General features: G+C 33.0%; 1 protein-coding gene across 1 annotated transcript; it reads left to right on the top strand.

The window, feature by feature from the left end:
- Positions 1–14716: 14716 nt before the first annotated feature.
- LOC142342256 (leucyl-cystinyl aminopeptidase-like) lies at positions 14717–17025 on the top strand. Its single transcript, XM_075393530.1, has one exon. The coding sequence runs from the start codon at positions 14758–14760 to the stop codon at positions 16933–16935; it is 2178 nt and encodes a 725-aa protein (XP_075249645.1). The 5' UTR covers positions 14717–14757; the 3' UTR covers positions 16936–17025.
- Positions 17026–20435: the final 3410 nt, after the last annotated feature.

Raw genomic sequence — 20435 nt, 5'->3', positions numbered from 1 at the left:
ATAACGAAGCTATCTAAGTGTGTGTTGATCAGCCACATTAGTTATTTCCTCGGAAATCAGTTCAAAAGAATTTTTCTAATTCCTCAATTTTTGCGACAGCTAGAGCAGGGATCATTTTAAGTGCCAGGACCACCTCATGTTTTTCTGACACCAGATTTTTCAAACCAAGTTCTCCAATTGTCCTAAAAATTCTGCAACACAATTGTTCTTGAGAATAAGATCAACAAATATTAGACTCTCAACTTTGATGTAATTGCTCAATTTCCAAATTTTGTTTTTATGGCAGCGGTCAAACAGGTTAAACTTGGTATTTGAAATACTAAAAACTTTGCTTTGAGTAATTTCCACATTATCTCGTTGGCTTCAGGAGGGAACATTCGAAACCACTCTGATTCACAACCAGCAATTATGTACCGTGTTCAGCCGTGACTTCTCTTTTCTATGCAGCAATCGGTGAAATAGGACCTTTCTCGATGAGAATCTACTCAACACTTCGAACAATAGGCTCATTATAAAAAGGAAAGAAAGTACCATTCCTTTCTGTGCAGCATTCTTAACAAATATTGGGAATAAATTTCCAAAAAAAGCTAGGGGCTGAACTTCGGCGGTAAACAGGATGTGTTTCATTGTTCCGACCCCACTTCTGGGGGGAGGAACTATATACTCAAATGGGTTCAGACAAATTTGGCCGACCGATATATTCAACGTAGAGAAACGTGAGTGGTATCATTAAAAAGCTCTTCCACCGTAGAATTCAAAATTAAAAAGAGTTTTTTGAATTTTGTCGTTTTTGAGAAGTTACCGAGGTTTCATGTGAACACGAGATATTTGGATCACTTTTGTTCACTTTTACCGTAATTTTTGTTCGTATTAACATTTTTTAATGAAAATTTTAATTCGAAATTACATTTCACGCCGCAAAATAAATCAATTTTGTGTTCATATTAGATGAAAGGCGATAAAAAAGACTAAATCTGGTCTCATAGGGAAGTTTACTATCAAAAGAAAAATTCAAATTCTATTTGAGAGCTCTGTTTTTAGAAAACTTTGCACTTGCCGCTTTTCATATCAAGGTTTCGTTAATGAAAAACCTTCTTTACAGTCAAATGAAGCCCACTGAACAAAAAACAATCGTTTCCAAGGAATCACTCATGTTTTTTTGGATTCGTATCTCATTTTTCGAAATTTTAAAAGAAATTTTGATTTTCTTTTTGAAGTTTTACTAATTTTTTGGAATCCTATGGCCTCAACTTGTTGACTATTTGCAATAGGTTTCAAATTGAGCCTTAAGTGAACCTGAGTGGAACCTATGAGTGGACAGCTAATGGCTGTTAAGACTTTGAGAATAAATTTTCAAAATGCTTTTTCATTATTAAACAATCATAAACTTATTTTTGTGAACTGTAAGTCAATCTCAATAATGCAGAACCCCTTTCCTTTCTAATTCAACCAAAACTTATCTAGTTGGTGGTTTTATCTTAAGACTAATGGTTTTTTGACTTAGATGCACAAGTTTTCGTAATTTTCTTTTTCAATTTTTGGAATTTTTTTCGTAATTTTGGTTCCTTTTGAAATCTATTTACATTATCCTAATTATCCTAATGTAATTAGGATCCTAATTATCCTAATGTAATGTAATTATACTAATGTAATTACATTATCCTAATGTAAATTTACATTATCCTAATGTAAATTCGTAATTTTCTTTTTCAATTTTTGGAATTTTTTTCGTAATTTTGGTTCCTTTTGAAATCTATTTACATTATCTAATATTGATAGTTCCCATTGGCTTAGCAAAGACGTTCAATGGGTCCCATTGGCTTAGCAAAACTTCAACACCTTCTTCTTGCACTTTTCTAAAGAATTTTTGATTTTTGCCTGTATTTGTTGTTGTTTTCATAGTCAAAAAACTTATTGTGATGTTTTATTGGTTACCTATGCAAGACACTAAAGGTTGTACTCACATACTGGCGTAACTGAGTGCATTTATTGACTTCCGTTGAAATCTATTGAATTGAATGACTGTTAAGACTTTAATAATACTTATTTGAACTCTTTTTAGCATAAATCAATCTTAAGCTTGTTTTTGTGAATTGTATGCCAGTCTCAGTAATGACAGAGCCCCTTTTGTTCTTCATCAACCAAAATAATTTAATTGATGGTTTGATTTTCTAACTATTGGTTATATGATTTCAAGGCCACAATATTTCAATTTCTTTTTAATATTTGGACATTGAGTATTATTGGTTCCTTTTGAAATCTTTTCACGTTATCCTAATATTGGTGGCTCTAATTGTTTTGTCGAAGACGGTCGATGGATCGTAGATAAATTTTTCAGAGAAAAAAAATGTTTGAATGGCTTCAACACTTTCTTCTCGCACTTTTCTACAGAATTTTGGTTTTTGCCTGTATTTGTTATTGTTTTTATCGTCCTAAATTTTATGGTGCTGTCTGATTGATTACCTATGCATGAAAAACACGGTTGTACTCACATACTGGCGTAACTGAGTGCATTTATTGACTTTCGTTGAAATCTATTGAATTGAATGACTGTTAAGACTTTAATAATACTTTTTTGAACTTTTTTTTAGCATAATTCAATCCTAAGCTTATCTTTGTGAAATGTCAGTCAGTCTCAGTAGTGACAAAACCACGTTCTTTTCTTCTTCAACCAAAATAATCTGGTCGGCAGTTTGTTCTTTTAACTTTTGGTTATATGACTTCAAGGCAACAAGTTTTCAATTTTTTTAAAAAATTTTTGGATTTTTGGACATTTAGTATTTTTGGTTCCTGTTGAAATCTTTTCACGTTTTCCTAATATTGGAGGCTCCAATTGTTTTAGCAAAGACGTTTGATGGATCGTAGATAAATTTTTCAGAGAAAAAAGTATTTTGTCTAAATGGCTTCAACACTTTTCTACAAAATTTTTGGTTTTTGCTTATATTTGTTGTTGTTTATATAGACTTAAAACTTATTGTGATGCCTTATTGATTACCTATGCAAGAAAAAAACCGTTGTACTCACATCCTGGCATAACTGAGTGCATTTATTGACTTCCGTTGAAATCTATTGAATTGAATGACTGTTAAGACTTTAATAATACTTTTTTGAACTTTTTTAGCATCAATCAATCTTAAGCTTATTTTTGTGAATTGTCAGTCAGTCTCAGTAATGACAGAACCACTTTCTTTTCTTTTTCAACCAAAATAATCTAGTTGGTGGTTTGTTCTTCCAACTATTGGTTATATGATTTCAATGCCACAAGATTTCAATTTCTTTTTAATTTTTGGACTTTGAGTATTATTGGTTCCTTTGAAATCTTCTCACGTTATCCAAATTTTGGTGACTCTCACGATTTTAGCGAAGACGTTCAATGGATTGTAGATAAATTTTTCAGAGGAAAAATTTTTGTTTAAATGGATTCAACACTTTCTTCTAGCGCTTTTCTAAGGAACTTTGGTTTTTGCCTGTATTTTTTGTTGATTTTAGTCTTAAATTTTATGGTGATGTCTTATTAATTACCTATACATGAAAAACACCATTTTACTGACATAACCTGACATAACCTGACATAACCTGACATAACCTGACATAACTTGACATAACTGAGTGCTTTTATTGAATTTCGTTTAAAGCTATTGAAATGAATGGCTGTTAAATTTTTAAAAATAATTTTTTCAATTTTATAGCGTAAACCAATCTTAAGCCTATTTTTCTGAATTGTAAGTCAGTCTCATTCATGACAGAAACCCTCTCCTTTCTATGTCAACAAAAATTAATCTAGTTGACAATTTTATCATCTAGCTATTGGTTTTTTGACTTCGATGCACGAGGTTTCATAATTTTTATTTAATTTTTTGATTCTTTTTCGTAGTTTTGATTCCTTTGAAATCATTTCACGTTGTCCTAATATTGATGGCTCCCATTGTTTCAGAGAAGACGTTCAATGGATCATAGATAAAGTTTTCAGAGAAAAAAAATATTATTTAAATGTCTTCAACACTTTCTTCTCGCAATTTTCTACAGAATTTTTGTATTTTTCTGTATTTGTTGTTGTTTTAATAGTCATCAGACTTTTTGTGATGTTTTATTGATTGCCTATGCATGACAAACATCCTGGTAATTACAGCGAGGCATAACGAAGCGTATTCATTGAGGTCCATTGAAGGCTATTGAATTTAATGGCTGTTAGGACTTAAATAATATTTTTTTTTTGAATTTTTTTTAACATCTGAAGATTATCTTCATGAACTGTAAGTCAATATCAGTAATGAAAGAACCCCTTTCCTTTCTACTTCAACAAAAATTTATCTAGTATCTAGTAGGTTAATCTTCTAGCTATTGGTTTTTGACTTCGACGCACGAGTTTTTGTAATTTTCTTTTCAATTTTAGGATTTTTTTTCTCGTAATTTTAGTTCCTTTTGAAATCTTATTACAGTATTGCTTTCTCGTCGAGTCAGAACTTAGCGTGTTTATTTAATTCCGTTTAAAGCTATTGAATTTCATCCTCTATTGGCTTCGACTCTTTTCCCGTTTATTTTTTTTGAACTTGCTGTTTTTGACTTTTTCTTTATTCCTTAGGTTGCCGTAGAACGCTGAACGGTCTCATAAATTTGTAATTGACGATTAAATTAAATATGTTACTTACCAGAAGCAGTCAGTTTATAGTGAATAGCTTTAAAGTTTAGGATATTAAACATTTTCAAGATTTTTGTGGATTTTCAATATATTCATTTTTTGTTGTTCTTTTCGTCAAATTGTAACTTATTCTTGTCATTAACATGGCTACTGATACCTTGTCGTAACTGATTTGGTGGACAACATGCGTTTTCTAAAAGTTTTGGTTTTTGCTGGTATTTGTTGTTGTTTTCATAGTCAGAAGGCTTTTTGTGAGGTCTTATTGATTGCCCTTGTAGGCATAACGTAGCGTATTCAATGAGTTCCATTGAAAGCTTTTGAATTTAATGGCTGTTAGGACTTTAATAACATTTTTTTGAAAGTTGTTTTGAACATAAATCAGTCCTAAGCTTATTTTCATGAACTGTAAGTCAGTCTCAGTACCAACCCCTTTCCTTTCTTCCCTTTCAGAACCCCTTTCCTTTCTTCTTCAACAAAAGTTTATCTAGTAGGCGGTTTTATCTTCTAACTATTGGTTTTTGACTTCAATGCGCGAGCTTTCGTTAATTTTTTTTTCAATTTTTGGATGTTTTTTGTAATGTTAGTTTCTTTTGAAATCTTATTACTTTATTCTAATATTGATAGTTCCCATTGGCTTAAAGAAGACGTTCATTGGATGGGAGAAAGAGTTTTCAGAGAAAAGCTTATGGTTTAAATGGCTTCGACATTTTCTTCTCCCACTCTTCTATTGAATTTTTGTATTTTGACTGTATTTGTTGTTGTTTACTTAGTCAATCGCATGTTGTAACGTCTTATTGATTACTTTTGATTTACAAACATCCTTGTCGACACATCGAAGCAAAATTTAGCATATTTAATGGCTTCCATTGAGAGCAATTGAATTTTATGACGATGAGGCTACCGGTTTTCTCAAAAATTTTTGATAGTTCCCATTGGCTTAAAGAAGACGTTCAATGGATGGGAGAAAGAGTTTTCAGAGAAAAGCTTATGGTTTAAATGGCTTCGACACTTTCTTCTCCCACTCTTCTACTGAATTTTTGTATTTTGACTGTATTTGTTGTTGTTTACTTAGTCAATCGCGTGTTGTAATGTCTTATTGATTACTTTTGATTTACAAACATCCTTGCCGACACATCGAAGCAAAATTTAGCGTATTTAATGGCTTCCATTGAGAGCAATTGAATTTTATGACGATGAGGCTACCGGTTTTCTCAAAAATTTTTGATAGTTCCCATTGGCTTAAAGAAGACGTTCAATGGATGGGAGAAAGAGTTTTCAGAGAAAAGCTTATGGTTTAAATGGCTTCGACACTTTCTTCTCCCACTCTTCTACTGAATTTTTGTATTTGACTGTATTTGTTGTTGTTTACTTAGTCAATCGCGTGTTGTAATGTCTTATTGATTACTTTTGATTTACAAACATCCTTGTCGACACATCGAAGCAAAATTTAGCGTATTTAATGGCTTCCATTGAGAGCAATTGAATTTTATGACGATGAGGCTACCGGTTTGCTCAAAAATTTTTTGGTTTTAATGTATTTTTCGTTGCCATAACGTCTTATTGTGATGAGTTATCGATGACCTGTAAATGAAAGACATCATTGCTTTCTCGTCAAGGCAGATAGCGTGTTTATTTAATTCCGTTGAAAGCTATTGAATTTAATGGCTTTGTTACTAAGGGTTTTCTCAAACATTTCATGGTTTTAATATAATTGTTTATATTTGTTGTTTTTCAAGTCATTTTGTAACATTAAAACCAATCCCATTGCTGTTTGAAAATTCATTGACAATAGAAAACTTTTTACTGAAAAGTTCTTTCTCTAATGGCGTCGACGCTTTTCTCGTTTAATTGTTTTGAGCTTGCTGTTTTTGACTTTTCCTTTATTCATTAGGTTGCCGAAAAACGCTGAGCGGTCTCACAAATTTGTAATTGACGATAAAATTAAATATGTTACCAGAAACAGTCAATTTATAGTGAGTAGCCTTAAAGTTTAGAATATTAATCATTTTCAAGATTTTTGTGGATTTTGCAATATTTTCAGTTTTTGTTGTTTTTTTCGTCAACTTGTAACTTATTCTCAACATTAACATGTCTACTGATTTTTTGTCGTAACTGATTTGGTGGACTAAATGCGTTTTCACAAAATTTTGGTTTTCGCCTGTATTCGTGATTGTTTTTATAGTCATAAAATTTATTGTGATGTCTTATTGATTACTTATGCATAGAAAGCATTCTGGTCCTCACATCGAGGCATAACTGAGCGGTATTTATTGACTTCCGTTGAAATCTGTTGAATTTAATGGCTGTTAGGACTTTTTTAGTAATTTTTTTTTATTTTTTTAAAATTTAAATTAGTCTCAAGCTTATCTTCGTGAAATGAAAACCAGTCTCAGTAATGACAAAACCCCTTTATTTTCTACTTCAACGAAAATTTATCTAGCTGGTGGTTTTATCTTCTAACTATTGGTTATATGACTTCAATGCCACAAGATTTCAATTTTTCTTTAATTTTTTGTACATTTCGTATTTTTGGTTACTTTTGAAACCTTATCCTGTTATCCTAATATTAATGGCTCTCATTGGCTAAGAAAACAAATTCATTGGATCATAGCTAATTTTTCAGAGAAAAACTTATCGTTTAAATGGCTTCGACACTTTCTTCTCGCACTTTTCAACCGAAATTTGGGTTTTTGCCTGTATTTGTTGTTTTCTTCATAGTCATGTGACATATTGTGATGTTTTTTTGATTACCTATGCATAAAGAACATCGTTGTACTCATATCCTGGCGTAACTGAGTGCATTTATTGACTTCCGTTGAAAGCTATTGAACTGAAAGGCTGTTAAGACATTAATAATACTTTTTTAATTTTTCTTTGAGCGTAAATCAATCTAAATCACATTTTTGTGAATTGTTAGTCAGCCTCAGTAACAACAGAGCTACTTTCTTTTTTTTCAACCAAAATAATCTGGTTGGCGGTTTTTTCTAACTATTGGTTATATGACTTCAAAACCAAAAGATTTCAATTTTTTTCTTAATTTTTGACATTTAGTATTATTGGTTTCTTTTGAAATCTTTTCACGTTATCCTAAAATTGGTGGCTCCCATTGTTTGAAACAAGACATTCGATAAATCGAAGTAAAAATTTTCAGAGAAAAAGAACATTGTTTAAATGGCTTCAACACATTCTTCTCGCACTTTTCTACAAAATTTTTGGTTTTTGCCTGTAATTGTTGTTGTTTTCATAGTCATGAGATCTATTGTGATGTCTTCTTGTTTGCCTATGCATGACAAACATCCTAGTCCTCACAACGAGGCAAAGCTGAGCGCATTTATTGACTTCCATTGAAAGCTATTGAATTGAAAGCCTGTTAAGGAATTAATAATAGATTTTTGACTTTTTTTAGCATAAATCAATCTTAACTTTATTTTTGTGAATCGTCAGACAGTCTCAGTAATGACAGAATCCCTCTCCTCTTATTTCAACAAAAATTAATCCAGCTGGCGGTTAGATCTTCTAACTATTGGTTTTTTGACTTCGATGCACGAGTTTTCATAATTTTTATTTATTTTTTTGATTTTTTTTTCGTATTTTTGGCTCCTTTTGAAATCCTTTTACGTTATCCTAATATTGATGGCTCCCTTTGTCTCTGCGAAGACGTTCAATGGATCTCAGATAAAGTTTCAGAGAAAAAGAATTATGATTTAAATAGCTTCAACGCTTTCTTCTCGCACTTTTTTAAAGAATTTTGGGTTTTCGCCTGTAATTGTTGTTGTTTTCATAGTCATAAGACCCACTGTGATGTCTTATTGATTACCTATGCTTGAAAAACATTCTGGTACTCACATCGAGGCATAACTGAGCGGTATTTATTGCCTTCCGTTGAAATCTGTTGAATTTAATGGCTGTTAGGACTTTTTGAATAATTTTTTTTTATTTTTTTAAAATTTGAATTAGTCTTAAGCTTATCTTCGTGAACTGTAAATCAATCTCAGTAATGAACAAAAACCCCTTTACTTTCTTCTTCAACAAAAATTTATCTAGTTGGTGGTTTTGTCTTCTAACTATTGGTTATATGACTTCAATGCCACAAGATTTCAATTTTTCTTTAATTTTTGTACTTTTCGTATTTTTGGTTACTTTTGAAACCTTATCCTGTTATCCTAATATTAATGGCTCCCATTGCCTAAAAACAAATTCATTGGATCATAGCAAATTTTTCAGAGAAAAACTTATCGTTTAAATGGCTTCGGCACTTTCTTCTCGCACTTTTCAACAGAAATTTGGGTTTTTGCCTGTATTTGTTGTTTTCTTCATAGTCATGTGACATATTGTGATGTTTTTTTGAATACCAATGCATGAAGAACATTGTTGTACTCATATCCTGTCATAACTGAGTGCATTTATTGACTTCCGTTGAAAGCTATTGAATTGAAAGTCTGTTAAGACAATAATAATACTTTTTTAATTTTTCTTTGAGCATCAATCAATCTTAATCACATTTTTGTGAATTGTTAGTCAGTCTCAGTAACAACAGAGCTACTTTCTTTTTTTTCAACCAAAATGATCTGGTTGGCGGTTTTTTCTAACTATTGGTTATATGACTTCAAGGCCACAAGATTTCAATTTTTTTCTTAAATTTTGACATTTAATATTATTGGTTCCTTTTGAAGTCTTTTCACGTTATCCTAAAATTGGTGGCTCCCATTGTTTTAACGAAGACGTTCAATAAATCGTAGACAAAATTTTCAGAGAAAAAGAACATTGTTTAATTGGCTTCAACACTTTCTTTTCGCACTTTTCTACAGAATTTTTGATTTTGCCTGTATTTGTTGTTGTTTTCATAGTCATAAGACCTATTGTGATGTCTTCTTGTTTGCCTATGCATGACAAACATCCTGGTCCTCACAACGAGGCATAACTGAGCGCATTTATTGACTTCCATTGAAAGCTATTAAATTGAATGCCTGTTAAGACATTAATAATTGTTTTTTGACTTTTTTAGCATAAATCAATCTTAACCTTATTTTTGCGAATCGTCAGACAGTCTCAGTAATGACAGAATTCCTCTCCTTTCTACTTCACCAAACATTAATCCAGTTGGCGATTTGATCTTCTAACTATTGGTTTTTTGACTTCGATGCACGAGTTTTCATAATTTTTATTTAATTTTTTGATTTTTTTTCGTATTTTTGGCTCCTTTTGAAATCCTTTTACGTTATCCTAATATTGATGGTTCCCTTTGTCTCTGCAAAGACGTTCAATGGATCTCAGATAAAGTTTCAGAGAAAAAGAGTTATGATTTAAATGGCTTCAACGCTTTCTTTTCGCACTTTTATGAAGAATTTTGGGTTTTCGCCTGTATTTGTTGTTGTTTCCATAGTCATAAGACTCACTGTGATGTCTTATTGATTGGCTATGCATGACGAACATCCTGGGCATCACATCGAGGCATAATGTAACGTATTCATTCAGTTCCGTTGAAAGCTATTGAATTTAATGGCTGTTAGGACTTTAATAATATTTTTTTGATTTTTTTTTAACATAGACCAGCCGTAAGCTTAATTTCGTGAACTGTAAGTCAGTCTCAGTAATGACAGAACCCTTTTCCTTTCCACTTCAACAAAAATTTATCTAGTAGGCGGTTTTATCTCCTGACTATTGGTTTTTGACTTCGATGCACGAGTTTTCGTAATTTTTTTTTCAATTTTTGGATTTTTTTTCGTAATTTTAGTCCATTTTGAAATGTTATTCCATTATCTTAATATTGATAGTTCCCATTGGCTTGGAAAAGACGATCAATGGACCGTAGAAAGAGTTTGCAGAGAAAAGCTTATGGTTTAACTGGCTTCGATAATTTCTTCTCGCTCTTTCCTACTGAATTTTTGGACTTAGCCTGTATTTGTTGATGTTTTCATAGTCAATGACATGTTGTAATGTCTTTTTGATGATATTTGAATTACAAACATCCTTGTCGTATCATCGAGGCACAATTTAGCGTATATAATGGCTTCCGTTGAATGCAATTGATTTCTATGACACTGATACTACAGGTTTTCTCAAAAATGTAGTTGGTTCAATGTATTTTTCATTGCCCTACGACTTATTGTGATGAGTTATCCACGACCTGTAAATGAAAGATATCATTGCCTTTTCGACGAGGCAGAAGATAGCATGCTTATTTAATTCCCTTGAATGCTATTGAAATTAATGGATTTGATACTAAGGGTTTTCTAAAAAAAAAAAACTTCGTGGTTTTAATATAATTGTTTATATTTGTTGTTTTTCAAGTCATTTTGTAACATTAAAACCAATCCCATTGCTGTTTAAAAACTAATTGACAAGACAAAAATTTTTTTTGAAAAGTTCAATCTCTATTGGCTCCGACTTTTTTCTCGTTTAATTTTTTTGAACTTGCTGTTTTTGCCTTTTCCTGGCAAAAACAGTCATATAAACCTGTAAATAATGAACAGTCATATAAACCTGTAATTGACGATTATATTAAATATGTTACCCGAAGCAGTCAGTTCATAGTGAATAGTTTTAAAGTTTAGGATATTATAAATTTTCAAGATTTTTCGATTTTTTCAGTTTTTGTTGTTCTTTTCGTTAACTTGTAACGTATTCTCGTCATTGAGAGGTCCCATCCAATTCCTTAAATTTCTAAAATTAACATGTCTATTGTTTTTTTCGTAACTGATTTGGTGGACAATATGCGTTTTCATAAAAGTTTTGTGAGTGGTGTACTTGTGTTTCTTTTTCTCTTCTTTCAGCACTTTCCGGTAATAAAAGATCCCAATGATTTTCAAACGTGGCCCAAATGAACTTATTTATTCTTCCAGTATAATTTTAGCTAAATTAGTATAAATAAAACTGAAATAAAAGTACATTATATTCAGATAATACCCAATGATTTTAATGGCTTCAATAATTTGTGTTCTTGCAAATTGTTCTTAATTTTTTGAGAATTTCTCCGTTTTTAGTCCAATCCTATGGCTTAGTCTAACCAAAGACATGTCCCATTGGTGTCAAAATGACTTTATAGTAAATTTGTCGAGAATTATTTCGTTATAAGCTAAAGGTTTCTTTAGACTTTTAAAATTATTTGATTTAAAAAACGTTGGTTGGTTTTTGATTTTAACCTCATTTTGTCTTCTCTTTGTCGACTTGTTACTTTGTCTCATCAAGGAAAACATCCATCTGCTGTATAGTTAGGAAAAACTAAATTTGGGTATTTAAGGTTTTATCTGATTGCATTTTGAGGTTATTACTCGGCGCTTTTAAATATAGATGTTTGGTTTTTGCCGTGAAATTTTGGTTTTTGCTAATTTTGTTGTTTGTTTTTTTTGTCTCGTAGTCTGTTTAATGCCAGATGTCATTGGCGCTGTAAGAAAGCATGGCATTATGTAATTCATTTAAAAGTAATGTTTTGTAACAATTTTTTTAAACTCAAACATCTATTATTGTTATCTCTTCAATTGGTTGACAATTAATTCAAGAATGAAGATGAGCTCGGGCCGAACATCATGTGCGAACGCACATTAACGAGCCTCCTTGTTAAAGTTCTATTTTTTCTAGATAGTTTTCTAGACTTAAACTGTCTTTTGCGTCCTTTCCGAAACTTTGTCCTCCCGGTTTTTATTTGAAATTACTTTTTCAAAAAATCTGTTGCAAAATCTTGACCCTCGCCGAGAATTGAGCTGCATCTGATGGTCATTATTCGTGATCACAAAACTCAACTAAATGCGCATGACATGCTTCAAAAATCAGTTTTTTAGAGATTTAGTTGTATTTTACATTGCAGTTCATTTGAACATACATTAGACTAAAAGTCAACTTTGTCTCAAATGCGGGTTTGACCTAAGGGCTACTTATCAGAACTGTTCATTTGTCACTTTTGTTCACCATTCATGCGAAGGTTAACGTCATTTGCTTTACAATAAGATGGTGTAATAAGCCTTACACACCTGGCTTTGAACAATTGATAATCATTATTAACAATCAAATCAAAGAGAAACTCGTTTGTTGGCATTTGGTAAAGTGGCCGGTCGAACATAATTTTATAAGCTAAATTGTTATGTAACCAGGGGGCAGTTCTAATTGAGACCTTAGCCAAATACTTAAGTAGTGTTTGCAGACAAAAAGGTGAGTCGAAGACATCTCCAACATCCACGGTAAAATGAATTATTGTAAAATGAGACAAAAACGATTGTATTGAAGAATCAAATAAATATTTGGTTCAATATTTGAATTTGTTTGTTGTCATGTCTAAGTAGTCTTTTCATGAAGAAGACTCCTTGATATTAATATTAAGGGAAAATGACAACTTACAGTTCTCGCAGGTATCATCTTATAATCAGCGTGCCTTTAACATTGTCATGTCGTAAAATTATTTGAAGTTTTGGATTTTTTGTGTATTTGTTTTAACTGGTCTCATAATTTAGTCTCATTATTTGACTTCCCGAGGTGTCGAAACTTAGTCCATCGCTTTTTGTGGTAATCCTAAGTTTGTTATGACTTTTTGAAAACATTTCGTTTCAAAAATATTTTTGGGTCTCTCAGCTTCGTCTTTTTAAATTATTTTTTCGGCCGATTTGTAGCTCAGTATACGTAAACACAGGTTACAAACTTTTTCTAGTGAGCTGTAGTTTAATCTCTTTTTAGCATCAAATATTTATTTTTCTGCATTGTTATCACTGTTACAGTGAGATTTAAAATGTTAGATTTTTACATATTAGTACATTTCAAAGGATTTCTAGTTTTTTTGAAAATTATAACAATAATAGTTGATACCAATGCCTTTGATCCAACATTTTGCGCAATCCAACATTGGATAATGACATGTCTTAATTGCTTCCTATGTAGATATAAATGAACAATTTAGTGATTTCAGTTGATATCTAATGACATTAAAAACTATGAAATTAATTGTTTTCAAAAATGGAAACGTACTTTTTTTACTTCGCACCTATTTGTTCTTTTTTCTCTTTTTGCCGACCTGTTAACCAGTCGCATTGAGGACAGGTCCCAAATTTTTTCTAATGAAGTATCGGTTAAGTTGTTCTGTTTTGGATTTTATCTGATGCGAGTTTGATTTTGTTATGTCTTTTTTATTGTTGACATCAAGTTTCGGTCGTAAATAAAGTTTGTTGTTTGATTTGTATTATTGTCCTTTCTAGTAGTCCTGTTATCAACAACTTTTGTCGGCCCTCTAGCGTGGCATTATTGTATTTCAATGGTTGTTTATTGAACGATATGTATGTTTTTGGACGTCTTCTATCTCTTGCTCATTGGGTAGCAAATAAGTCAAGAATGTTGATGAGCGTGGTCGGAACATTATGTGCGTACGCACATCACCGATCCTCCTTGTTTGTCTATCATATTACACGATGTCGCCAAATTTGATTTGATTTTAAAATTTTCCACGGGTAATTAGAATTTTATTGAACTATAAGTGCTCTAGTGCATCGCATATAGAGTGAAGAAAAGGACTGTAATAATTTTTCTATTTGCCCAAACTCGGTGTCGTACTTTTTTCTTAACGTGACCTCTTAGTCCACAAAAAACTGATCCAATCAGATGTTAACAAACAAGTTGAAAATACAGTAAAGTTCCTTTCTAAGTGGGACCATCACTTGAAAAAAATCAGTAGCTAAAATTCTCGCGATGTCTGACATTTTAAAGCAAACTTAACTAACATTTTGTCATCACTAAATCCATTCAAGTATTCGAACAGAGAAATCCTATCTTATCTGTATTTAAGTACCCCGGGTATTAAGCATCTGACTAATTTAATGAGAGGGTGAAAAATACTCACGTCATGTTATGTCACACCTCGAAACATCTTTTGGCAATCGCATTCCCTTCGTCAGAGAAACAACTTTCTAAGAATTATTCTCTCTGATGACAAAAGCAAACAAGATAACAAATAATGTAACAAATTGAATATTTGTGGCATTCCTAAGTTTTTAACCCCCCTCGCCCCTCAGAAGGATAACCGTCTTATTAATTAAGCGGATTTGGCTTTGGTTATCAAACATTCAGTTTGAGACCAAATGCTTTTATAATTCATTATTTTTAGATTTTCATTCGACATTAAACTTTTGCAGTGCGCTGTGATGATGAACGATTTTTGCATTCTTGTCTTTATTTCATTAAGCTGGGAACTAATGGCAAGTCCCGTTAATGATCGCAACCCATTGAGGGGCAACCCGTTCCGCCTGCCGGATCATTTCAATCCAGTCAGCCAACAAATATCACTGAGATACGACCCAAATAGCAGCCAGTTTTTAGGAAAGACAAAAATTGAAATAGAAAAAACTACCAACAACAATGAAGTCGATTCCGTCAGACTAAATTTGATGAACTTGACCGTTTCAAATTGCTTCATTACTTATGAACACAAAACGAGTAACGCAAGCTTTGAATTCCTACCAGATTTTGAACAAATATCTATAAAGATTCCCTTGGAACAGACTCATAATCTGGATAAGTTCACGCTAGAAGTCCATTTCGAAAGTTGCATCAATGGTCCAGGTAGTGACATGGATTTGAAAGGAGCTTACTGGCTTTTGAATAACGACATTATTGATGGCATTGCCAGTCATTTTCAGCCTTCGCTTGCTAGAACTGTCTTCCCTACCTTCGATGAACCCAAATTCAGGACAGTGTTTTCACTGGACCTCGACATCAGTGAATTGGGCTCAGATTTTTCTGCTTTTAGTAACGAACGTCAACTTTCATCATCCGAGGAAGCCGTGAATGGAATCTTTAGATTTGTTGAGGCAAAACCAATTCCTTCGTATTTAGTAGCATTTGCTGTGTTGAATATGTCAGAATACACTGAAGTCCTCAATTTTAAACATCGATCTATGCCTATTCGAGTCTTTATTCCTAGTTCTTACTTGTGTTATTGGAAGGCAAACGGCCACAGCTCTGTGTTTTCTGCTGCCATTGAGTATATTCTACCGAGACTTGAAACTGAGTTTGAAGTTCCCTGGCAAATGTCTTCAAAATTGGACATTGCCTTCTTCAAGCATCAATACTTAGGTATGGAAAATACAGGACTCATATTTATGCATACCTATTTGTTGACCAAAAGTCCTTCAAAATTGATACCCACTCTTGTCCACGAGTTAGTGCATCAGTGCATCGGAGGCATAGTGGTTTGTGACTGGTGGTCAAATTTCTGGATCAATGAGGGTTTGACTACATATTTTGCGGACCAAATGGTTCTTGAATTGATATCTAACAACATGCTAACCTCTGACCAACACACGAAACTCCCTCTCAACAAGTACACCTATTTCAAGATTGTTCAACACGTTGAGTCCAACTTGGCAATCAACGATGCGAATAGTTTTACTAGAGTTGAACAATTGTACACGTTAGGAAGTGTTGCAGCTGCTATGCTCAATATGGCAATGAATGACTCACTGATGAGATGTTTGGGCATAGTTCTCAAAAATTACCCGTATCAGTCACTTAGTTCCATTTTTGTGATGGAGGAACTGACAAAATGCCCATTTTCAGACGTGAATGCCACAGAATTTATGAGATTTTGGCTCCTAGCAGACGATATTCCGGTTTTAAAAATTTCCATAAATGACACCACAATGAATTTCTCTTACATGTATTTCTGCCCCTTAACTAATGCATCGAAATCAGAATGTCCTGACCCTAAAAGGTCGTTTGAGCCCCAATTTGCAGTTGTTCTTCGCGACATAGAAAACAATATTCTTCAAAGATTTCCAATTTTTACGGAAAGTAACAGCCAATTTGAGCTTGATTTTAGCGTTGATGATTATGAACTGTACACTGCACACAGTTTTGATCCAGTGAGATATATTGTACATTACCCTGAATCAGTTTATAAACATTTTTTTAACTGGCTGAGTGAAAGTTACTGGGGATCGGAAAGATTTCTGCCTCGTTATTTCGTTGAATTTATTACCGACATGTGCGTATTATCATCAAGCCAAATTATTGACATTCGCTGGTTGTTCAGATTGCTTCAGAAACAGTTCGAAATATCGGAAATTCTCGAACACTCATATGACAAAAAAGCTTTCGAGACATTATTAAACTTCTATTGGAATTGTCTCGATGCTAAACTGTTTGCTCATTTGCCCCAGAATGACACTAACCTTTTGAAATACTCATGTTCGAGGACTGGCGTGAGCACAGTGCTTTGTGGAGGCGAAGAACCAATTCCAGTTTCTACCAAAGAGTGCGATAACTGGTACGGGATACATGGAGACCACTTCAAACAATTTCTCCGAGATACTCTTGAATAAATCTGACCATGTTAAGATTTATTCTGCGTAGTTATAAATACATCATTTGCACCTTTTACTAATGTAGTAGATGCAGTTTTATTTATTTTATATTACGAACCTCAAAATCTAAGACCAGTCTTAAAGTGTGCAGAAATTGAACGGAAACCTGCAGCAAAAGTTTTCTTTTGAAATCTATCTGTTTGCAGGAAAACATTCTTAGGCAAGAAAAGAGAATTACAAAGAGGGTTAATATTTAATTTATTTCAATTGTTTGTAATATTGAATTGAAAATAACCGAAATACACAAAATTTAACAGGTGTTTATAGTCGTATCAATATTAAAATGAACAGATCCGTCTAGATAAAGATTAGCTGATACAGATTAATTTACGCCTTAAGGTTGAAGAAGTTTCACCAATTGCTTTATATCGCAAGTACTAAAGTACTAGTGCAGTTTGTTTTGCACTTAACACATTATTCTTCTCCCAAACTGAGAACGTGTCATCGAAATCCACTGTGAGGACCGGCGAGTCGGTTCATGATTATCAATAAGTGTGGTTAGATTGAATTTATCAGACAAACTTATTGTTTTTGTACACTGATAAGCTTGTGGCATGACCAAAATTGACGGAAAAGTTTGGCTGAAAGTAGACACTAAAATTCGATATTACTTAACTAACATCAATCAGGTAAGAAAGTTTGCTTTATATAAAAGACTCGACCTATCACAACACCGTTCGTTAAAAACATTTGGCAAAATTTTCTGTGCTATAGCATCCTTTTAACGCTATGGACAAACCTTGCAAGTTGATTATACCGCACAATGTAAAAATGTCAAAAAAGATAACTCCTATCACAAATAACAAAACGTTTGCTGAAAGTTCGCCTATGCATATTGGTTCTAAAATTTCAATTTAAGTCTTGTAGCGTGCTCCTGAAATCATTGCTGTTATTTGTGATCGAGAACTCATCCCACTGTTTTCTGTAGTAGATTCTTTTTTGTTCAAGAAACAAATGACTTTTTCCGAGGTTCAAAAAACAGAGAACTAAGAACAAAAGACCCTGACCAAAATTTGACGTTCGAGAGGAGTTGAAAGCAGAAATTGCAGTTAAAAGACCGAAACTTATTAAAAAATCAAAATTGCTCTGTAAAACAACTGTTCCAAAAACTTTATATGGCAAGTACTAGTGCAGTTTTTTTGCACTTATTATTCTTCTCCCAAGACACTAACGTGTCATTGATATCCCCTGTGCGGATCGGCGAGTTGGTCCATGATTAACAATAATGGTGATTAATTTGAATTTATCAGACAAAATTATTGTTTTTGTACACCGATAAATTTTGGTTATGATCAAAAGAGAAACAAAAATTTGGTTGAAAATGGACAATATTATTCAGCATTACTTAACTAATATCAGGTAAGAAAGTTTGCTTTACATACAAGTTCTTAGTTTGAGAAAATCTAAGCTTCTCGACCTATCACAAAACCGTTCATAATAAACATTTGGCAAAAATTTCCGCTCAATAGCACCCTCTAAACATTATGGACAAAACTTGCAAGTTATTCAAATCGTATAATGTAAAAATGTAAGGTTGAAGAAGTTTCACCAATTGCTTTATATCGCAAGTACTAAAGTACTAGTGCAGTTTGTTTTGCACTTAACACATTATTCTTCTCCCAAACTGAGAACGTGTCATCGAAATCCACTGTGAGGACCGGCGAGTCGGTTCATGATTATCAATAAGTGTGGTTAGATTGAATTTATCAGACAAACTTATTGTTTTTGTACACTGATAAGCTTGTGGCATGACCAAAATTGAAGGAAAAGTTTGGCTGAAAGTAGACACTAAAATTCGATATTACTTAACTAACATCAATCAGGTAAGAAAGTTTGCTTTATATAAAAGACTCGACCTATCACAACACCGTTCGTTAAAAACGTTTGGCAAAATTTTCTGTGCTATAGCATCCTTTTAACGCTATGGACAAACCTTGCAAGTTGATTATATCGCACAATGTAAAAATGTCAAAAAAGATAACTCCTATCACAAATAACAAAACGTTTGCTGAAAGTTCGCCTATGCATATTGGTTCTAAAATTTCAATTTAAGTCTTGTAGCGTGCTCCTGAAATCATTGCTGTTATTTGTGATCGAGAACTCATCCCACTGTTTTCTGTAGTTGATTCTTTTTTGTTCAAGAAACAAATGACTTTTTCCTAGGTTCAAAAAACAGAGAACTAAGAACAAAAGACCCTGACCAAAATTTGACGTTCGTGAGGAGTTGAAAGCAGAAATTGCAGTTAAAAGACCGAAACTTATTAAAAAATCAAAATTGCTCTGTAAAACAACTGTTCCAAAAACTTTATATGGCAAGTACTAGTGCAGTTTTTTTGCACTTATTATTCTTCTCCCAAGACACTAACGTGTCATTGATATCCCCTGTGCGAATCGGCGAGTTGGTCCATGATTAACAATAATGGTGATTAGTTTGAATTTATCAGACAAAATTGTTGTTTTTGTACACCGATAAGTTTTGGTTATGATCAAAAGAGAAACAAAAATTTGGTTGAAAATGGACAATATTATTCAGCATTACTTAACTAATATCAGGTAAGAAAGTTTGCTTTACATACAAGTTCTTAGTTTGAGAAAATCTAAGCTTCTCGACCTATCACAAAACCGTTCATAATAAACATTTGACAAAAATTTCCGCTCTATAGCACCCTCTAAACATTATGGACAAAACTTGCAAGTTATTCAAATCGTATAATGTAAAAATTTCAAAAAAGATAACTCCTATCACGAACAACAAAACTTTTGCTGACATTTTGCCCATGCATTCTTGTTCTAAATTTTCAATTCATGTCTTGTGGCACCGTGCTCTCGAAGTCCTTGCTGTTGTTTGGGATCGCGAAAGCATCCCATTGTTTTCTGCAGTTGATTCATTTTGCATGCAACAAACTAATGCCATTTTTCTCAGGTGAAAAGCAAAACAGAGAAATAAGATTATGACATTTTTGACAAGGTTAAAATCAGAGTTGCTCGAGACCTTTTTCTGCTTCAGAGCATTGTCTCCTGTTGCCAATTTCTATTCTTTTGATGACATCTTGGAAAAGTTGATTCGCTTTTAGCTCAGTTCTGATGTATGACTGGGTAAAAATTGGATTGTACAAAAAATATATTGTCCAAAGCAAAAGCAGAATTGATCACTTGCATCATCGTCCTCCCAATCTAGTCTGCTCAAGGCATCAGAATAGGAAGTTTGCGCTACAGGTGTAAATTTCAATTCTGAATCGAATACCATAAGTGCTATTGCCCATCTCGTGTATATATCATGCTGATGTAATTTTGGGGTTTTTTTGTCCTATGCGGAGAGATTTGAGAGGTTTCTGGTCGGTCGTTGAAGTGGATCATCAAAAATCGTTCCAATCGTGTGACCACAAAAGCAATTGCAAGAGCCTCCCGTTCTACATTGGAGTAGTTCCGTTCAGCTTGTGACAGTGTCCTGGAAACGT

Source organism: Convolutriloba macropyga, chromosome 7 (assembly GCF_964194025.1).
Source record: "Convolutriloba macropyga chromosome 7, txConMacr16.3, whole genome shotgun sequence".
Lineage (NCBI taxonomy): Eukaryota > Metazoa > Xenacoelomorpha > Acoela > Convolutidae > Convolutriloba > Convolutriloba macropyga.
The sequence above is the reverse complement of the archived record's forward strand: the minus strand, read 5'-3'. Positions and strand labels throughout refer to the sequence as shown.